The following is a 22223-nucleotide window of genomic DNA, read 5'->3' on the forward strand; positions in this document are numbered from 1 at the left end:
ATCTGCATTCTTGAATTTCTTCCCCCTTCACCAAATCTTTACTCAGCTAACATCTTAGTGAGGTCTTCTCCCCTACAACTGCAAACCTCCTACCCCACACTCCCTCTCCTCCTTCCCTACTTCACCAATGATCATGTGACATAATTTTGTCTGCTCACATTAGAAGTTACAAGAAAAAATAGATGTTTGTTTTTCACTGTTGTATCCCCAGTGCTGTACCCCAGGAATGCAGAAGACAGTCAAATACCAGCTGCCTGAGTCCACAAATTCTATATACATTATACATGCAAAATGACAAAGATGCAAAGGAAATATAAGTAGAAAAAAAACGGATGCATTAGGGTAGTGGATTGAATTTTTTAATAAATAAAACTAGGTAAAAGAACAAGTGTTAGCACTGTTTTAAGGGGCTAGTACAGCATTTATAAGTCTGTTAAAAGTTAACCTTCCACAAACAGTCTGGTTTGGACACCCCTGCTCTAGGAGACCACCTCTCTCAACCTCACCTACTCCTGGCCCGCTTCTTTTCCTAACATTTACCATGGAATGAAATTATCCCAATGACAGTAGAAAATAAATTCTAATATAGCATTACTTGAATTGTCACATTCCCTTGCTAAGCAGGCTCACGGCTGTTTTAAATTAATTCATTTCATGAGCACATTATCAGTCTATAATTATAAAACAACTATTTTTCATTTCTATAGATCTGTAATGTCCAATATGTGGCTAGTGGTTAAAGTTAATTTAAATAAAACAAAAATCCAGTACCTCAGTTGCACTAACCACATTTCAAATGCTCAATGCCCCATATAGCTAGAGACTACCATATTAAACAGCACAGATAGGGACATTACAGACAGCTCTGTTAGGCAGGACTGTTATAGACTTTTTTCCTAAAATTTTATTTTAAAATATAAACCTGATTCAACTGAAACCCTGGAAGGGTTTTGTAATTCTCAGCTCTCTATGTCAGTGATTCTCAAAGTGTAGTATCTGGACCAGCAGTAGAACATTACTTAGGAACTTGTTGGAAATACAAATTCTTTTTTTTTTTTTTTGCATTTTCTAGGGCCACACCCAAGGCATATGGAGGTTCCCAGGCTAGGGGTCTAATCGGAGCTGTAGCAGCCAGCCATCGCCAGAGCCACAGCAACTTGGGATCCGAGCCACCTCTGCGACCTATACCACAGCTCACAGCTCACAGCAATGCCAAAGCCTTAACCCACTGAGTGAGGCCAAGGATCGAACCCACAATCTCATGGCTCCTAGTCGGATTCGTTAACCACTGAGCCACGAGGGGAACTCCTGAAATACAAATTCTTAAGAGCCCCAGCAATCTATCTTAATTTGTTTGAACAAGCTCTCCAGTTGATTCAGGAGATTCTGAAGCATGCCCAAGCTTTAGATCATGGTTCTAAGAGCAATTATCATCACAACATAAGCTATAAGATGAGATGTACCATTACAGTCTAAAATAACCTATAAGTGATACAGCAGCTATGAAAGCATAAACAATCATATTTCTATTATGGCTTGTAAAAGAAAAATTCAAGACATTTTCAATAAAATTATTATAATATTAAAATGAAATCAATCATGAACTTTATTTCATTAAAAAATTAAACTTGTAATTTGCTTCCTCTTCCAATTTGCAGACCTCTTTACAGTTCAACATCAGCATAATCATTTTGATCATTTCCTAAAGATTCATTAGAAGGCTTTAAGTTAGGAAGAATACACAATGATGGAATAACCAAGAAAGAGTGAGAAGTTTTCAATCTATGCTCAATTGAAATTTTCACAAGAGTAAACATTACTTTTATAATAAACTAATAAAAATAAAATCTATTAGCTAGAATTCAGCAGGAAGTTGAAACTAAAGTTGCACAACTGTTACAAAAGAGGCTAAAGGATGAGTACTCTTATTTCCTCTTACCAATGATAGACTTAGAATAAAACTAAAGATGTGCAATGTCAACACTGATGTGTGTTAAATGTTTCTTACTAAATTTTCTGATAAGAAAACATCCTTAGCAATTTCAGCTAAGAACAGCAATGCAATACATTAAAGTGATTATAAAACTACTGAGAAAAGAGCTAGTCTTGGCTTACTACAAATTTGGCCCAAAAAGAAGAGACTTTAAGAGCCTGATTGCTTACAAATTTCTGCCATAGCCAAGTGTCTACTGCAATAACCTATCGGTGGAAAATTACTTAATCACAATTCAAGTACAGAATGTTTCAGGTGTGTACATTTTAAGAAATGCTATAAAAAATATTTAGAACATATTGAGCTTATTATGCTCAATCAATGGGAACCTAAATCCAAATTATCATCTCGGCACATAAATTTCCACTTCCAATCAAATATCCTTCCATAAAGTGAATAATGACAATGCTCGACCCAATTTTTAAATATAAGCATTCATTACTAAACACTAAGGACATGATTTCCGAGCTTTAAATATTGTAAAAAAAAAAAAAAAAAAAAAAAAGGAAAAAGAAAAAGAAAGTCAAATGACTAATATTAAGTACTAACCATTTGCCAGACAACGCTATTGATTTCTCTCATTAATCTTAGTATTCCCACATATATTTAATTGACATTTACGAAAAAAGGAAAGATTATTAAGTTCTCTGAGAGAACTCAAATACGTTTTTTAAAAAGTCTCAGCCCTCAAGGAGGTTACAAATCGAATTAGGAAACATGACAAACACATGAAAAGCTAAATAATCTATAATATATTATATATATATACATGCATATAATTAAAAATACCACGTGGCAGGATGTGATTATTTGCAAAGTCAGGGGCAAAGAAGTGGGCTACAAATCTGACCAGAGTGAGAGAGTATTACGAACTCTGGTCTTTCTGGTCTCCCGACCAGACGGCGACACTATATTTCGATTTAAAAAAAGAAAGTGACACAGCACTCGTCACCCTAAAATTATCATCAGAGAAAGGAATACAATAACTAAAGAGAATGGTGTAAAGAAACTTCCATACAAAGCTTCTAAAGCATACAGTAGCCCTGGAAAAAGTTAGAACATTCCACATATACAATCCTTTGCTGGATCCCAGTATCTCTAACGGCTCCTGAAATACATGTCTCTCGGGAAGAGCATCCCCTGATGATTTCTTCCTCCGCCCCCCACGAAGCTTTCCCTTGGACAGCCGCCCCAGAAATTTCTCCCAGCATCCGCAATGACAATACTCTCATCTTCCTCTCCCTCCCCTCGCCAGTATCAGACGGTGGCATCTCCCTCCAGAGGAAAAATCAGAGGGCGGGGGAGGCAGAATAGGAGAGAAAGCTTGCAGCTAGGTCGATTACGACAGAGCAGGAGGTGAGAAGACGCGGGGGTCGAGGGCGGGGTCCCCTCAGTTCCAGCCCAGTCTCCAGGAAACCTGGCCAACATCCCACTCCTCAGGACACGCCCCTCGCCGGACCCCGATCAGGGGGGGACGGACTCGAGTGACAGCCCCACCACCTGTGCCTCGCCCCTTCCCCCAGGCCCGCGGGGAGACGCCTGTCCCTACCCCACCAGCAGCGGCCCCTGGGTCTTTCTCTCCGGTTCCCGTCCACGTCCCCGAAGAGTGACAGGTCCCAGGGGAGGCAATCGCAAGCGCTTGCCATTTGGGACCGCTGGTGCAACCCTGCGCCTAAGCCCTCCAACAGGCACGGGGAGGAGGATAGGGACAGAACGTTCCGGGCGGCCCAGGGGGACCTGGTCCAGGCCTGGCCTTCCCCACTTGCCCCACACCGGGCGGGGGTGGCACTTACTGCGGAGGTTGTGGATTAGCTCCGAGTGGCTGGCGCCGCCGGATTTCCAGGCCATCGCTAGGCACACCCGGAGCAGGTACAGAACCACCTTCAGCGCGGCGACGGTGCCCAGCAGCTTCCCCAAGAGTGAGACCACCTCCCACACGGTCACCGCCCCGCTCGCGTCCCCGCTGTGGCCGCCGCTGTGACTGCCGTCGCCGCTGCTGCCGCCACTGCGCGCTCCCGGCATGCCCCGCGGCACGCATGCGCCTTGTGACGCCGCGCGGCCTCGGGTGCGGCCGGGGTGGGGCCGGAGGCGGGGATGGCTTGGTGCCCAGCCGCCCGCGTTAGGTCCCGTTGCGGCTGCCCGGGACTGGCGGGATGGCCCGGCTGAGTCAGCGCCACCGCCTCTGCTGCGTGGCCTTTCTGATGCCGCGGGCTGCGCAACGCCTCTTTGCTGGGTTTGCCCTGCGGCCAGGCGGGCGGGGTGGGCCCCGGCGTGGTCGGTGTCGCGTGCCTCACTACAGCTCTGGTCACCCAGCGCGGTGAAAGGATGGTAGGGCCGATCTGGTTCCGCAGCTGCCGGTGGCTCTGCAGTCGCCGCTGGGTCAGCTGCTGCAAGCGGCGGGGCTGCTCCTATAGCTGTCCAGGTTGTTAGACGGTGGGCTTTCTCCGTCCTGCCTCGCCCAACCCAATGAATGACTAATACATAGGTCAGTTAGATCCAGAGCTCCCTATGGTGGAGCTTGAATAACTGTAATAGAACTGGAAGGAAAAGGTCCTCTCTAACCCAAGTACTCCAGCCTTTGACTTGTGATAAGTAAGTTAGCGTTTGTGAGCAGAGACTTTGGGATCCTAGTTTGTTCTCAGCTGTAGAGCTTGAATTAGAAGAGTGGAAGAATACTGAGACATGGCGTGGGGGGTGGACTGTGGGGAATGCTGTGCTTCTCAGAACTTGTTAAAAATACTACAGTATCCTATGGCAAATGTGTTGTTCTCCCAACACAAGTGTGCATTTTCAGCTATTTAAGCCTCACAAATTCCACCGTTAGACTGGACACCAGCTTTCTTGCTATTAGCTGTGCAAGAGAATGAGTGAAAAGCTGACAAGGAACATTGCCTGTAGCATCCAACTCACTGACTTATAGTCAGAACCGAGAGTGGAAAAATCCAGTCATCATATCACTTAATACAATAAACTTTTAAGGAAGGAAATAAAGCTATGTCAAAACATCAGTGCCACTGTGTCAGCAACAATTTTCAAGCTTCTCACCAGTCCTTGGCAAATGTGACACTTATCTAACCCTAATCTGAAATATGTATTATTTCTTGGGATTCTGCAACAGTAAAGAAAAGTGTACTTCAATACTGGGGGCAAATTTTCAGTTCGGGACTCTAAATTTTCTATTTCATTATTAATTTCTTAATAATCTTGCAGTTAAAAGCAAAACACCAGTCAGTTTTCAATAAGAACCTGATAACTGTCTCCAAAGCTGACCTAGATGGATTGCATTTCCATGCGATGCTTCCACAAACTGGCTGTGAAATAGGACTACCAAGATCAGATAGACACAAAATCATGGCCCCATTTAAAGAAATAACCAACACAGTTATAGCTATAGTATAAAGGAGGTTTGTTTGGTTTTTTTTAAGATGAATATGTCCTATCTTTTGTAATAATAGGATTTACCTTCTAATTGGGGAGGTTTACATTTTTAAAAAAAGCTAGCAACAGGAAGCAAAATGTAAGTGCTCTTAGTGGTCTAGATATTAAGGGATATATTTATTTAGATCGTCTTGGGCTGAAGTAATAGGAAAAAAAAACTAGAGGAAGGAATTAATCCTTGAAAGATAGGGAAGATTCTGAGGCAGAAAGGAATTTTTTTTTAAGGGCGGAGGTAAGCAGTCGACGTTACATTTCAAAATCATCTTTAATTATATGCATAAATGAATTGAGGAAGGCTACAAAGGCAATGAGAGTCAAAATTATAACTGGGGTCTTCAGAATTCCAACTCGTTTGATAGTGTGTATTAAAAACCTTGAAGAGAAGGATTTGTTTGGGGGACAGGGAGAGAGAGGCTTTGAATAATAAATTGGTACGTTAATGGATGTACTTCCATGAGAATATAAGGATTTTGAATCTTTTCTATGCACGGTGAAATTCAAGACTTAATACTTAGGTGTGGCTATTAGAGCTTTTCTCTCGTTGACTCTTTTGCTTTTTGCTTTTTAATTTGTTATGCATTGCACAGTTACTGCAGAAATGCACCGCGTCACTGTTCACATGCTGACTTTGCAGGTTTGGAGCAGATCCTACAGCACGGGGACGGGCACACTCTTGCCTCTGTTCAGAGCCGCCTGGCTGAGGAAGAGCGTCCCAACTTCTTCCCACTTAGGGGCTGCTGGTTCTTTCCCCGCACTGGAGACGGAGGAAAATTGGCCCTCTGTAGCCACCGTCCTCTTGAGGTCCGGTCCAATCAAGGCTTAGCGGAAAGGGGCGGGACTGAGTGGCGCGCGCTGTGCTTCTACCTCTGCTTCTGCCTCTACCTCCCCCGGGTTGCTTTCAGCATGGAGGAAATTTATGCCAAGTTTGTGTCACAGAAAATCAGCAAGACCCGCTGGCGACCGCTATCTTCGGGGAGCCTGCAGACGGCGGAGACCTTCGCCACGGGCTCTTGGGACAATGAGGTACCCCTACTCCCGGGCCCCTGCCTCCTCTCTCCCTCCTAGAACTGCACCCCCGGCTGCCAGCGCGCGAACTCTCTCCGATTCTAGCTTCTCTCGCCCTTCTCTGTCCCCTGAATGCCTGTCTCATGCTCGGTTGCCCAGTATCTCAAAGCCATCGATGGTGTGTGTGTCTGAGTCTCGAATCTCGTTGTGTTTTCAAGGATTATCATCCCATTTGCCTAAAACGATTTTAAAACAAGGTTGATTGAAGGCAATGAAAATTTTAATTTCAGCGAGTTTGACGTGTATTTCGTCTTTGCTTTACAGGAAAATTATGTTTCACTGTGGTCTATTGGAGATTTGGGGAACGTGGACTCTGATGGAGGATTTGAAGGAGACCATCAGTTATTGTGTGACATCAGACACCATGGTGATGTAATGGATTTACAAGTAAGCCTGTGTAATAGCCAAAAGCTAACTTTAAAAAAAAAACAAAAAGAAAAAACTGAGAGTAATACATTTAGAAACATCAAGGACCTTAAAGTTTGTCTAGTCTCACCCCGGGTTCAGCAGAAACGGAGTTCTCTAAAGGTTATGTATGATTGGCCAGCATCATATAGACACTTATTGGCAGAATCAGGACAGGACTAGGGAATGTGGAGTTAATCCTAGCTTGTTGTTTGTTTAATTGACCCTACTATGTGCTAAGCACTGTTTTGGGAGCTTTACATAAGTAATTTAATTCTCATCACATGCTCGTGAATTAAATATTGTTATATCTATTTCACTAATGAGAAAACTGAGACTAAGATCTTTTGAGCATGTACTGTGTGGCAAATACTGTTCAAAGCACATTACATGTTTTTGCTTTTTGAATTCTCATGACACCCTGAGTAGGGATTAGTTCTCTGTCTTGCAGGTTTGCCAAGGCTTAGAGAACTTAACTTGGCTAAATCTCAAAACTAGTAATGAGTGGAAATGGAATTAAGTTTTCAAATTCTGATCTGTATGATTTCAAAGTCTCTGCATTTTCTTCTGTGGAGAATGATACTTTCCTAAACCTTTATTGTAGTGGTCCCAAATTAAATCAATTGTAGGTGTGCAGTTGAGGGGGGGATTATTGTTATTCACACTTGATGAAGATACTTTTATTTGTATGGCAGTTTTAATTTTCACATTTTATTTGCATAGCATTTAGAGACTTTGCATTTTAAAATTGTGACACTACTAATTGAGGTAAATAAATGGGGCTCTTCCCTACTATTATTTATGAATCTATAACAAGCAGGAATTTTGTATTTAGTTTTTTGACCAGGAAAGAATTGTAGCTGCTTCATCAACAGGATGTGTAACAGTTTTCCTTCACCATCCAAATAACCAGGTAAAGAACTTTTGTTGGAGAACTCAATTTTTGCATTTTAATTATTTTTAGGAAGGCTTAAAGAAAACTGTGCTTAATAATGACACAAATAATAAAGTTTAATAGTCTAAAAGCATGGAGGGGAAAAATGTTGTTATATCACCATCTTTTAGTAGATTAATTCCAGAATCATATTCGTGTGAACTTTCATTGAACTTAGGTATCTCTTAAATTCTATGAGATTATATTGAACAATGTGATAGTCTGGCAAGTCATTTTCCTGTACTTCTCTTTTAAGATCCTATTCTGGGAGTTCCCGGTGTGGCTCAGTGGTTAAAGAATCCGACTAGGAACCATGAAGTTGCGGGTTTGATCCCTGGCCTTGCTCTGTGGGTTAAGGATCCAGCATTGCTGTGAGCTGTGGTGCAGGTCGCAGACTCAGCTTGGATCTGGCGTTGCTGTGGCTGTGGTGTAGGCCGGTGGCTACAGCTCCAATTAGACCCCTGGCCTGGGAACCTCCATATGCCGTGGGTATGGCCCTGAAAAGACAGAAAGACAAAAAAAAAAAATCCTGTTCTGGTCTTTGAAGAAAGGAAGAGCACGGACTAGCACAGGCATCATGACAGAGACTAGGAATAGCTACTTTGCTTCTATGGATAGACCCTAGGTTTGAATTAGAAGAGAGGATACACTGTATGAAGGCTTGACATTTTTTCAATGCCTTTCTTGTGTGCCAAAGCCTAAGAGTGCTGACCCTCAGAGCATAGTGGTCAGGGCAGTCCTTTAAAATAGGCCCACTTGGAGTTCCCATCGTGGCACAGTGGTTAACGAATCTGACTAGGAACCATGAGGTCACCAGTTTGATCCCTGGCCTTGCTCAGTGGGTTAAGGATCCAGCATTGCCATGAGCTGTGGTGTAGGTTGCAGACGTGGCTCGGATCCTGAGTTGCTGTGGCTCTGGTGTAGGCCGGTGGCTACAGCTCCAATTAGACCCCTAGCCTGGGACTCTCCATGTGCTGAGGGAGCGGCCCTAGAAAAGGCAAAAAGACAAAAAAAATAACAAAAATAAAAAAAAAATAAAATAGGCCCACTTGAAGTTACAGTTTTAAGTTGTTGGAAGAGAATGCTTATTTAGATTTGGGGATTCTAATAGGCCTGCCTACTAAACATAAGACCCAAATCCTAAGTGTTTTTCTTAATGGAGTCATTTAGAAAGTGCTATAGAGCTTTATCTCTTAGATATAAGCCAGCTCCCTTAAGAATTTAGGGTTGCTTTTGAACACATAATTACCTAACCCTAAAAAACATTTCTTTAGTTTGAGCTAAGTTTGGGTGTTTGTTTTTGTTTTGTTTTGTTTTGTTTTTGTCTTTTTGCCTTTTCTAGGGCCGCTCCCGTGGCATATGGAGGTTCCCAGGCTAGGGGTCTAATCAGAGCTGTAGACGCTGGCCTACGCCAGACACACAGCAACGCTGGATCCTTAACCCACTGAGCAAGGCCAGGGATCAAACCCGCAACTTCATGGTTCCTAGTTGGATTCGTTAACCACTGAGCCACGGCAGGAACTCCAGTTTTTGTTTTTGTTTTTGTTTTTAGCAACACCCCTGGCATACAGAAGTTCCCAGGCCAGGGATAGCACCCACGCCACAGCAGTAACCAGAGAAATAACAGTGACAATACCGGAACCTTAACCCACCGAGGCACTAGGGAACTCCCTAGGATATTATTAAATAGCATTTCTTTTGAAACGAATCCACTGTATACTTAGCTTTAATAGTAGTTTCTAGACATTAACACTTGGGAATACAAAGGGAAAAAGTTATTATTTTTCTAGAAGGGTATAAGACAATTTTAAAACATACTTTAATTGGGGAATGTACTCATTTTTCAGAGCTTCGCTTGAATTAATCATATTCTCATTTCTGACACCTAGACTCTGTCAGTCAGCCAGCAGTGGACAACAGCTCACTACCACGCGGGTCCAGGCAGTCCTTCCTGTAGCAGTGCACCATGCACAGGTGTTGTCTGCAACAGCCCAGAAATTGTCACAGTTGGAGAAGATGGTCGAATAAATCTCTTCAGAGCTGATTACAAGGAAGCTATAAAAACTATAGGTAAAAAAAATCATATTTCTTTCGTCTGTTGCACAGTAGTGGCGTACATACCATGTGCTAAGTACACACAGTGCTAAGTGTTTGAGGGATTTAAAAATAAAGCAGAATCCCTTTATCAAGATAGTATATTGGTGGAGTTCCCTGGTGACCTAGCAGTTGAGGAGCCAGCATTGTCCATGCTATGGCTCGGATCACTGCTGTGGCTTGGTTTCAGTCCCTGGCCCAGGAACTTTCTCATGCCATGGGCATAGCCCAAAAAAAAAAAAGAGAGAGAGACAGTATATTGTTGAGGCCTGTGTAAAAGAATGACACAGAGGAAAGAGAAATTTCGGGGGAGGGAGACTAGAGGGGATTATTGGATAACAAATTGAGGGGCAGGTGGCAATTAATTTAATCTAGTTTCTACACCATAAATAATACTAAAAGGTGGTATACCAGATAAAGGGAATATCATGGAGGCAGGGTAAGGCCATTCAGAGAAGGACAGAAAGTATAGTTTGAACTGACTTTAGATATTTGTATAAGAGAAGTGCGAGATAAACCAGGAAAGGTAAATTGTCACGGTGTGAAGAATCTAATGCACACCTATAAAGGTTACATCTTGTTAGGTGGGCAGCTAAGGAGCCATTGAAAGTTTTTGGTCAAAAGGGTGCTGTACCCCCTGTCATGCTTTAGAAGGATTATTCTAGTGTAATAGTTCTCAACCATGCTTTGCACAGACTTGCCCATCACCTTAGACCTCCTAACTCAGAACCTCTTTGAATTGAGCACATAAAGCAGTTTTTAATGTTTTTATGATTTTCACTTCAGAGGAACACAATTTGTTTAACTCTTAAGGACCTGGTGGCAGTTTGGAGGAATGTCCCATAAGTCTATAACTAAGTGGCATAAGTTTAAACACGCTAGGAAAAAGAAAAGGACCATGAAAGCAATCAGAAAGGACTTCATAGAGGAGGAGAGAGCTGATGAGGATAAAAATGAATAGATTTGAGATGAGTCAGTGAAATAATAAAGGGTCAGAATGAGGAACCAGTGTTTGACCTAACAGTACAGAGGTGCTGGATTAAGCAGTAGTGGGAGATAAAATTAGGTATAGAGGAGTTTGAATGACTATCAGAAATGGAGGGTAACGATCTTAAGTGGAAATAGAGAAATACAGGAAAGCTTAGCCCTCTATTTGGAAAATAGTTCAGGTGTCCTGCGGGTGATATAGTTTTTCTATCAAAGAGAGTCCATTTTAATATGTATATTACTGGATATTTCTGTAGAAATTTTACTGATTTATTTTGTAATATTTCAGTCAATAGAGGGAATGCAGTTTAAGATTTTCATGGAAAAGGGGGACCCGTTAACACACACTGCTGTTTTTTATATTGTAGACAATGCAGATAGCAGTACACTCCATGCTGTAACCTTCCTTCGAACTCCTGAGATTCTTACAGTAAATTCAATTGGACAGTTAAAAATATGGGATTTTAGACAACAAGGAAATGAACCCTCTCAGATATTATCACTGTAAGTTTTGATTTATAATTTTAGTATAAAGTTAATTTATTTAATTGTTTATAGCAACTTTAAATCATATATTTTAATTGCACGTTAGAATAATCCCTCATTAAATTTGATAAAGCAAGTATAATTGACACTCGAACAACATAGTTAGGGTCACCAACCCTCTATGTACTGTAGATTACGTAAAACTTACAGTTGGCCTCCATGTACCCAGAATCCTCTAACAGAGTTCCACATTCCCCAGATGCAACCAACTGCAGATCATGTAGTATTATTTAATTGAAAAATACTCACATATTGGAGTTCACGTCATGGCTCAGTGGTTAACAAATCTGACCTGGAACCATGAGGTTGCAGGTTCGATCCCTGGCCTTGCTCAGTGGGATAAGGATCCAGCGTTGCCATGAGCTGTGGTGTAGGTCTCAGACATGGCTTGGATCTGGTGTTGCTGTGGCTCTGGTGCAGGCCGGTGGCTACAGCTCCGATTCAACCCCTGGCCTGGGAACCTCCATATGCCGTGGGTACAGCCCTAAAAAGAAGACAAAAGACCAAAAAAAAAAAAGAAAAAGAAAAATACTCACATATTAAGTGGATTCATGTTGTTCAAGGGTCAACTCTATAATTTGGTGGGCTTAGTACTACCATGCTGCATTCAGCATGTTGTATTGATTGAAAAGTTTATATTATCTCTTGGAATTTTATATTATTTAATGAGGAACTTATTTTTCTCATCAAATGATTTTATTTATTAATTTTTGGTTTTGTTTTTGGGGGCTGAACCTACAGCATATGAAGGTTCCCAGGCTAGGGGTCTAATCTAAGCTACAGCTGCTGGCCTATACCACAGCCACAGCAACGCCAGATCCTTAACTCACTGAGTGAGGCCAGGGATCCAACCCACAACCTCATGGTTCCTAGTCGGATTCGTTAACCACTGCGCCACGACGGGAACTACCAAATGATTTTATTAATAGTGGGTATAATACACTCTAGATGTGATTGGGAGAAAAATACAATCAGAGATTTTTTTCTGAGCAGAAACCCCTTTTCCATGTGTAAACTTGTCTTCTCTAATAAGAAAATAACATGTATCAAGCTGAAAAAAAGTATAAGAACTAAGACGTAAATAAAGTAGAAATAAGGAATATGCTGTTTAGTTGGTACATAATGTTTTTAAAAAGCCAAGAAATGGAAATATTTCACATATCAAGTTATCTTGCTCCTTGTGCCTCCAAATTGAAGAGAGAATGAGTAACTTTGGCCTTTAATTCCCTCTCCCAAAATTCTACTATTTAGAAATATACTTAATGTAGTCAGTTTTTGACATGATTTAAGTTTAGCTAGTAGCTTCAGCCTGAAGTTATCATTTAGTTCCTGGAATGAAACATGTTTCTTGGGTTATTCAAAGATCCATCATATTTTACTCCTTTTTGAAGTCATTGTATCTCCCGTTAAAGGACCGGTGACCGAGCGCCGCTCCACTGTGTGGATAGACATCCCAACCAGCAGCATGTGGTAGCTACTGGTGGCCAGGATGGAATGTTGAGTATTTGGGATGTAAGACAAGGTACAATGCCTGTGTCTCTACTGAAGGCTCATGAAGCTGAAAGTAAGTATTGTGGAAATAAGTGTATTTTTGGGGGGTGAACTATATAATATTGTAAGCAACTTTTCTTTTCTTTTTTTTTTTTTTCTGTCTTTTGTCTGTTTAGGGCCGCACCTGCGGCATATGGAGGTTCCCAGGCTAGGGGTCCAATCTGAGCTACAGCCACCGGCCTACACCACAGCCACAGCAATGCCAGATCCGAGCCGCATCTGCAACCTACACCACAGCTCACAGCAACGCTGGATCCTTAACCCACTGAGCAAGGCCAGGGATCCAGCCCACAACTTCATGGTTCCTAGTCAGATTCATTAACTACTGCGCCACGACGGGAACTCCGTAAGCACCTTTTCAAAATGTTACATATGGATCGTTCTCCATCAGAGCTTTTGATTGAATTGTATAAATTTGTGATGATTAATCTTTTTTTGACATTCACATTCTTTACCATGTTTTATTATTACACACAACTCGCTGTGATTATCCTTATATGTTCATCTTTATGTGCTTTTTTTTAGGGTAATTTTTTAGAAATAGAATTGATGAGCCAAAAGTTAATATAATTTTGAAGTTGTGATTCATGTTGTCAAAATACTCTATGTAAAAATAATACCAGTTTATGTTGCCATACCTGGCCAGGAAGTGAGAATGCACATTTCATTTATTTTTTTTTAGGGCCACACCTGTGGCACATGGAGGTTCCCACGCTAGGGGTTGGAGCTGTAGCTGCTGCTGGCCTATACCAAATTCACAACAATGCCGGATCCTTAACCCAGTGAGCAAGGTCAGGGATCGAACCTGCGTCCTCTGGATGCTGGTCATATTCCTTTCCACTGAGCCACAACAGGAACTTCAAGAATCCACTTTTCCCGTGCAAATGCAGGCTGTTATTTTTAATATTTGCTAATCCATGTGTTCTTCAATTTATTTTTATAACTTTTTTTTTTTTTTTTTTTTTTGCTTTTTTTAGGGCCACACCCATGGCATATGGAGATTCCCAGGCTGAAACGGAGCTATAGCTGCTGGCCACAGCCACAGCCACAGCAACACAGGATCTGAGCTGTGTTTGCAACCTACACCTCGATTCATAGCAATGCTGGATCCTTAACGCACTGAGGGAGGCCAGGGATCAAACCTGTGTCCTCATGGATGCTAGTTTGATTCGTTAACCACTGAGCCACGAAAGGAACTCCAACTTTTTTTCCTTTTAACGAGAACAAAAGATATAGTTTTTTTTTTTAATGTTTGTATTTTGTTTTTCATTTTTGGTTTTTGTGGGGTTTTTGTCTTTTGTCCTTTTAGGGCCACACCCACGGCATATGGAGGTTCCCAGGCTAGGAGTCTAATCGGAGCTACAGCTGCTGGCCTATGTTGGAACCACAGCAACGCCAGATCCAAGCCTCGTCTGTGACCTACACCACAGCTCATGGCAACACCAGATCCTTAACCCACTGAGCGAGGCCAGGGATCGAACTTGCAACCTCATGATTCCTAGCCGGATTCATTAACCACTGTGCCACGACGGGAACTCCAGTCTTTTGTTTTTTTAATGTTCATGTTTTTTAATGTTTGTCTTTTGATTTTGGTAGCGATTCTTTGGCTGAACAGAAATTTTTCATTTTATCACCACCTGCTAGAGTGGATTATAATTTTAAATTCTGACTTAAGTTGCTATTAATGCTTAAATAAAAGTATAAAAGAGAAAACAGTATACCAGTATTGTAACTCTTCAGTCTGAGTAAGTTTCACATGATTACTTTGGAAAGGTAAGTGATTTTTAAGATTATTTACTAAGCAAATGAAAGGATAGAAATTTTTTCCCTCTTCTAGGGAGTCTTTTGCTAACCCAGCGGTAGTTAGAATTATAACCTTTCAGATCTCTTCTTACCAGCCCGTTTTTAACTGCCAGCCTGTATTGTTAAGTCGTGTAGACACAGAAGTGTAGTGTCTTGTATGTGTTTTGCATTTATCCTGACTCTTGGCTAGAAATGAAATATGATGTATTATAGAGGTTTGTTTTCTAATTTGAAGGTATATAAATCCATAAGCATCTAGATTTGGGCAGTCTGCTAATGGCTCTGCAGGCTATTTTGTCTCACTTTGTTTTAATCAAACAGTACTTGATACAGAGACTTACCTAGAACACATTCTTTTCCTGTGGCAGACGGCCTTTTTTGTTTTGCGGCAGGATGTTTGATTGAGGTAACCGTCAGAATGAAAATGCCAGCTAGCTTGACATATGTCTTGCACTTTTTATGCTACACTCTGGGCACTCTCTGTGCTGCCTCTCTAAGGTCACTTAACCCAGAATCACAGATGCCTTGTTCATAGACGACTGTTACCTTCATGCTGCAGGCAACCTCCTAAGGCGTCCTGGCTAGTCCTTGGCTCCCAGATGTCTGTTGGCACACAAAGTTCTCTGAAAGTTTAGAGCTTGAGGAATCCCCAGTCCCAAGTTGGCTTCTTAAAAGTCCTTCATCTGAAACCAGATCTGGATTTTTGAATCATTTCCAGGTTTTGGTTTGCTGGGAGCTAGTTTCTATTTCTGCGATACAGGCCAGAAGTCCAGAGTCCTGGCACAAGCCAAAATTGCACTCTGCCTCTTAGCAGTTCATCTGGCTACTACTGTTATCGCCCTCTCCCTCTCTTTTTCCAATAATATAACCTTTATATGTTAATGACACAGGAATTGAAAGTAAGAGAACTTAACAATTTTTTAAAAATTTTCAGAATTATCTATCCATTGTCATACTTTTCCATAAAAAAAGTAATAGGTCAAGTGATTAGCATTTATTTTCATTCATTTGCTGGCCCAAGACACAAGTAGATTTAATTGACTTCTTTCTCCTATCTACATGTTTTAGCCATTTGGAGAGTTATGTCTTTTCTTTGATCCTAAAGCCTTTGGTACTTATCACAGGATTGGGGTTTGAAGGCATATCATGGAGGTTAATGGAAGACGATGCCTGGAGACAGGGTTTTAATGTTGGTTCAACTGATATACACGGGAATAAGCTTCTTGGTCCTTATCTTTCAGTGTGGGAAGTTCACTTTCACCCATCCAACCCAGATCATCTCTTTACTTGTTCTGAAGATGGATCTCTCTGGCATTGGGATGCCTCCACAGATGTACCTGAGAAATCATCGCTCTTTCACCAAGGTAAAGAGTTTTAATGAAGATTCTCTTGTGTAAATTTATTATATTTTTCAATACCAGAATTAGAAATTCTCACATATTTCTAACATTAAGGTGTTTCCCTTCTGTGGCCTCAGGGTAAATTCTAGGGTCATAGGGCTTGAAATCTGAGAGTCAGAAACTTACCACTATACTGCTGATGACTAGAAATGCTATTAGCTGGGCAGCCAGGGCTCTTGTCTGTGAGTACATTATTGTGGGCCCTCATGCCATACGTAGGCTAGGCATGGACAACTTTCTTATATTGCATTGTCAAGGGTGTAGGGCAAAACAAAAGTTCATCTTTTATGTATAAGGTACTGGTTTCTCCAGACTATAAGGGCCTGTCTCCTGATTAAAGACAGTGGTAAGTAAAAGTCAGCCATACCTGCGGCATATGGAGGTTCCCAGGCTAGGGGGTGAATCGGAGCTGTAGCTGCCAGCCTACACCAGAGCCACAGTAACGAGGGATCCGAACCGTGTCTGCGACCTACACCACAGCTCACGGCAACACCAGATCCTTAACCCACTGAGCAAGGGCAGGGATCGAACCCGCAACTTCATGGTTCCTAGTCGGATTCGTTAACCACTGAGCCACGCCGGGAACTCCCATCAAGGGTGTTTTTGTTTTTGTTTTTCACATTTTCTAAGCTTCTTGTTTTTTTGAGTTTGTCTATGGTTCCATTCATTCAGCAAATATTTACCAAACACTGTCTTGTACTGGGCACTCTTCTAGGTGTTAGAGCCTACGACACTGAGCAGAAAAGCCTTGAAACACGCAGGGCAAATATTCCAGTAGAGAGTAAGTCAGTAGATAATGTTTTGGTAAAAGTCTAACCAGAAAAACAGAAACTAGCCTAGATTTAGAGGGAATTGGTTTCACATATATTAGAAGAGCTAGAAGAACAAGGGGAATAGGAGGGATGCTGGAAGAGCAAAGAAGAGGAATGCGCAGAAATGAACAATTGCTAAAACTGCTGCTGCACCATTGGAAGTGCTGTCGGAGTTGGTTTTGGATCAGCAGAAGAGGTGCCCCCTAAGCCAGGGCTGGTATTACTGCCTGTGTGGTCGTACCTGGAGCTTCTCCCCATCCCAGTCACCCACAGTAATACCTCCCGTGGGCAGGGTCCACCTGGAAGGCAGAAGGCAAGGGAGTGTGGAAAATGGAGTTTGTCTCTATGACACATAGTAGAGCACAGCTAAGTAGAAAAGGAGACCAAAGCAGAAAGGAAAAGTACTGGACCAAATACCCTGATGACTGTGAAGAAGTGTGTGGAAAGTAGGATAAAGTGTGTGGAAAGTAGGATAAAGAATTAGCCGGGGGAGGGGCCGCTGGGCAGAGAGAACAGATTTGAGCAGAGATCTGAAGAAGTAAAGGTACAAGCGCCAGGAAAGTATTCCAGGTAGAAGACACAGCAAGGAGACAGAACAGCAAGGAGGCCTTTGTGGCTGCAGTTCAGTGATTGGGTGTGGAAGAGGGACCAGATAGTGAGAGGAAGCTCAAGAGCAGGACTCTGTTGACTGGGTTGAGGCCTACAGAATTTTTTTCTAAGTGTGGTAGAAAGCCACTGGAGAATTTTGAGCAGGGGAGTGGCATAATCAACTCGTGTTTTTCCCAAGAATGACTTTGGCTACTGCATGGAAAATAGACTGCGGGGAGGGATGGTAAAGGTGGAAGCAGAGAGAGCAGGGAGGAGACTTAGCACAGTGGTTCTAAGGCTAATTTTCACAGTACTCAAAAGTAATGTAAAATATAGGAGCAGAAAAGATAAAAATGAAGAGGAAAGGAGCTCCCTTCATGGCTCAGCAGTTAATGAATCCAACTAGGATCCATGAGGATGCGGGTTCGATCCCTGGCCCTGCTCAGTGCGTTAAGGATCTGGCGTTGCTGTGAGCTGTGGTGTAGGTTGCAGATGCAGCTCAGATCTGGCGTTGCCATGGCTGTGGTATAGGCCAGCCACTACAGCTCTGATTCGACCTGTTGCCTGGGAACTTCCATGTGCCAAGGGTATGGCCCCAAAAAGAAAAAAAAATCAATCAGCAATATTTAAACCCACTGAGCTTTTTCTTTTTCTTTTTTTTAAAACCCACTAAGTTTTAAGCTTCAAGGTATCAAGGACTTTGCCCTGTATTCCCAGCACTTAGCACAGAGCCTGGCATATATAATAGGTACTCAGCCATTTGGTGAATAAATGAAATCTGTCCTTATTTGATCTGGAAAGAAAATTGCAAATGATGGCTAAAACTAAAATATACTGCTTCTGCCCCCACTTAATCCTATATTAAATGCAGGAGTTCCTGTCGTGGCTTAGCGGAAACAAATATGACTAGCATCCATGAGGATGTAGGTTCGATCCCTGGCCTCGCTCAGTGGGTTAAAGATCCAGCATTGCTGTGAGCTGTGATGTAGGCTGGCAGGTGTAGCTCCGATTCACCCCCTAGCCTGGGACCCTCCATATGCCAGGTGTGGCCCTAAAAGACCAAAAAATATGCAGACCACTGTCAGAGATAAAAGTTTACAATCCGGTAGTGTTGTAAAATTCTACTTTTAAGAACATTTACCTAAATAAAGGCTGAGAAGAGTTCCCGTCGTGGTTCAGTGGTTAATGAATCCGACTAGGAACCATGAGGTTGCGGGTTCGGTCCCTGCCCTTGCTCGGTGGGTTAACGATCGGCGTTGCCGTGAGCTGCAGTGTAGGTCGCAGACGAGGCTCGGATCCCGTGTTGTTGTGGCTCTGGTGTAGGCCAGTGGCTACAGCTCCAATTTGACTCCTAGTCTGGGAACCTCTATATGCCATGAGCATTTTTACCATTTCTTGGGAGCGATGTTTTTTGGCATACTTATCTAGAAATACATCCAAAAATTTTCTTATGATCACTTCGTTTTTTTGACTATCTAAGAGCTTAGATGTCTGTATATTATCTACATTTACTCTACTTGTCTTTTGGCCATTTTGCTATATTTCTGAGACTTTCCATTAAAGAATAAACAGGAAGACAAAGTCAAAATGAATCTTCTCCTTTGCTGAAGTTTTCAAGTTTGATAGCCATTTTATCTCATGGAAATTTGAGTGTTTAATATCACTGAATAGATCTTTGGTCAGAAATGGTGATGTGAATCATTACAAAATAAACTAAGATAAAATAAAATATAAAAAAAAAAGAAAGGGTGATGTGTTGGAGTTCTCTCGTGGCTCAGCGGATTACGGATCTGGCGTTGTCACTGCTGTGGTGCTGGTTTGACCCCTGGCCTGAGAATTTCCATATGCTGCAGCACAGCTGGGAAATAAAGAAGTTTAAACCTTGCCTTTTTTAAATGTGAGAATTTCAGATGTTTACTAGGATAAATTTAATCTTAAAAAAATGTTTTCCTCTTTTTTTTCCCCAGGAGGAAGAAGCAGTACTTTTTTGTCTCATAGCATTAGTAACCAGACTAATGTTCACCAATCTCTTATAAGCTCCTGGCTCAGCACTGATCCTGCCAGAGACCGTATTGAAATCACAAGCTTGCTTCCAAGCAGGACTTTGTCTGTGAACAGTTTGGATGTTTTAGGTCCTTGTCTTGTTTGTGGAACCGATGCAGAAGCAATTTATGTTACTAGACAACTTTTTTCATGAAGCAACTATAAGATTTCAGGTAAAACATACAGTTAGAACCTTTCAAATTCCAACTTCTATGCAAATTTTTATTGTTAGCAAATGTGAACTTTACAGGGGAAGCGTCCATAAACTATCGTTAATGTTTATGCCCTGTTTTGGCTTGTTAGTTGAATATTCCTCTAACAGTTGTTAGAGTCTAGTTGATAACCAATGGCAAAATAATTGAAACGTGTGGAAGAATGTCAGAGGGATCCTTGTGCTGGTAAATGTAGCACTTTCAAAACAATTCTGGACAGCTTGTGGAACCAGCTCTACATTTTTGATGATGTAGGGCTTAATAATGTCAAACCACCAGTGGGTTCCTAATCTTTTTTATCAGCAGTATGTGGGATATACCCCTCCCTGGTGGCATTAGCCCTTGTTAGTCTTTATTCCTTTTACTGCACATGTTTTCTGCAGTTCCTCCACATTTTATTTCCTTAGTGATTTCAATAAACTTTTTCAGAAAGATTTTTTTTTTTCTGTCTTTTGTTGTTTTAGGGCTGCACCTACGGCATATGGAAGTTCCCATGCTAGGGGTCTAATTGGAGCTGTAGCTGCCAGCCTACACCACAGCCATAGCAACACCAGGTCCAAGCTGCGTCTGCGACCTACACCACAGCTCATGGCAATGCCAGATCCTTAACCCACTGAGCAAGGCCAGGGATTGAACCCGCAACCTCATGGTTCCTAGTCAGATTCGTTAACCACTGAGCCACGACGGGAACTCCCCAGAAAGAATTTAATGGAGCAAAAATGACAAATTTTTTGTAGTGTTCAGATTTTTTTCAAGTTGAAAATGTTTTGACACATTCCTTTATTAGAATAGGTTTGAACAGAATTTTGTCAACTCCTTAGATTCATCTTCATTTTTCTTGAAAAGAAAAAAGACAAATACATTTATCCTAAGGATTTTGCTCTTTTTTTACACTGTATTTGAAAATTGCTGAACTGGACATTGTGCAATAAAATAGAATTTGACATTGATGAGTAAGCTGACTTCCAAACTGATATTTGATGGGTAATATGTATGAGACTAGTATGATGGGGTGGTAAGAATAAAGAGTTTTTCCATCTTTATCTTTATCCAAAATGTTAATGATACCCTAACATGCAGCATTTTAAGACAATTTAATGACATTGTGTTTCCAAAGTTTGTTAGATTAAATGCATTATTGAACTGTAAGACCTTAATGACAAATCACTCCTATTATACAAATAAACTCTATGTTTATTTACAATTCCAATAATAGTAATTATGAAGTTTTGGGGTTTTACCCCAATAAATATTTTCAATTTTTTTTTAATGGCCACACCCACAGCATATGGAATTCCCAGGCCAGAGATTGTATCTGAGCCACAGCTATGGCAATGCTAGATCCTTTAACCCACTGCACTGGGCCAGGGATGGAATCAGAGTTACAGCTGCCGGCCTACACCACAACCACAGCAACGCAGGATCTGAGCCTCGTCTTTGACCTACACCATTGCTGACACCAATGCCAGATCCTTAACCCACTGATCGAGGCCAGGGATTGAACCTGAGTCCTCATGGATACTAGTCTAATTCATTAACTGCTGAGCCATGACAGGAACTCTGCTGGTAGGCTTTTTTTTTGTGTGTGTGTGTGTGTGTGTTTTTGCTATTTCTTTGGGCCGCTCCTGCAGCATATGGAGGTTCCCAGGCTAGGGGTCCAATCGGAGCTGTAGCCACTGGCCTACGCCAGAGCCACAGCAACGCGGGATCCGAGCCGCGTCTGTAACCTACACCACAGCTCACGGCAACGCCGGATCCTTAACCCACTGAGCAAGGGCAGGGACCGAACCCGCAACCTCATGGTTCCTAGTCGGATTTGTTAACCACTGCGCCACGACGGGAACTCCCTGGTAGGCATTTTTAATCTGTTTATAGTTTCAGTGCTAGGGCTGATTTTTAAAACTCTGTTGTCACTGAAGTCATTCAGGAGTTCTCTTGTGGTGCAGCAGGTTAAGAATCCAGCGTTATCACTGCACCGGCTTCTGTTGCTGATTTGGCGTGGGTTTGATCCCTGGTGGGGGAACTTCATATGCTGTGGACAAGGGCAAAAAAAACCCCCAGAGTCATTCATTATGGAAAAAAACATTCAAAAGAAAATTTTAAGTACTTAGAATCTGAAACAGAGAATACTTTTCATACCTTTTTCTATTCATGAATGTATATGATTTCCTTGTTAAAAAAATGAAATATACGTGTATTTGTGGATGCACATTCTCTAGCAGTGAACGCATGGATTCAATAAAAAAATATATATAGCTAAGAATTGTCCTTTGACTTTACATTTCCCTTTGTATGAATGTCTCACTGCAGCCTAAGGGGCAGTGTCTCTCTCTTCACCCAGTGCAGGCACCC

General features: G+C 41.9%; 2 protein-coding genes across 7 annotated transcripts in view; one reads left to right on the top strand and one right to left on the bottom strand.

The window, feature by feature from the left end:
• The window catches only part of PCMT1 (protein-L-isoaspartate (D-aspartate) O-methyltransferase), a 47021-nt gene extending 42647 nt beyond the window's left edge, over nt 1–4374 (bottom strand). The window contains exon 1 of one of the 5 annotated variants that reach the window (XR_002337171.1): nt 3787–4031. Coding sequence is in view for 4 of the 5 variants with exons in the window: in XM_021067107.1 (XP_020922766.1) it covers nt 3787–4015 (229 nt within the window). In the remaining variant the exon portion in view is untranslated. 5 annotated transcript variants of the gene reach the window in all.
• On the top strand, nt 3988–22131 carry NUP43 (nucleoporin 43). Of its 2 annotated transcripts, XM_021086883.1 has the most exons (9): nt 3988–4226; nt 6368–6454; nt 6761–6883; nt 7737–7814; nt 9725–9905; nt 11285–11420; nt 12875–13026; nt 16058–16180; nt 19584–22131. In XM_021086883.1, the coding sequence occupies exons 1-9, from the start codon at nt 4014–4016 to the stop codon at nt 19811–19813; spliced, it is 1323 nt and encodes a 440-aa protein (XP_020942542.1). In that variant the 5' UTR covers nt 3988–4013; the 3' UTR covers nt 19814–22131. The 2 variants fall into 2 exon arrangements, with proteins under 2 accessions (XP_020942542.1, XP_013847949.1); XM_013992495.2 differs by having other exon boundaries at nt 4042–6454.

This window comes from Sus scrofa, chromosome 1 (assembly GCF_000003025.6).
Source record: "Sus scrofa isolate TJ Tabasco breed Duroc chromosome 1, Sscrofa11.1, whole genome shotgun sequence".
Classification (NCBI taxonomy): Eukaryota; Metazoa; Chordata; class Mammalia; order Artiodactyla; family Suidae; genus Sus; species Sus scrofa.

What these genes read in the sequence shown, in the direction of transcription:
- NUP43 (XM_021086883.1), top strand. Translation starts at nt 4,014, where the DNA reads ATGCCCCGCGGCACGCATGCGCCTTGTGACGCCGCGCGGCCTCGGGTG. An exon ending in CGGGCTCTTGGGACAATGAG is followed by an intron (nt 6,455 to 6,760) that starts GTACCCCTACTC and finishes TTTGCTTTACAG; the next exon opens with GAAAATTATGTTTCACTGTG. An exon ending in GGAAGCTATAAAAACTATAG is followed by an intron (nt 9,906 to 11,284) that starts GTAAAAAAAATC and finishes TTTATATTGTAG; the next exon opens with ACAATGCAGATAGCAGTACA.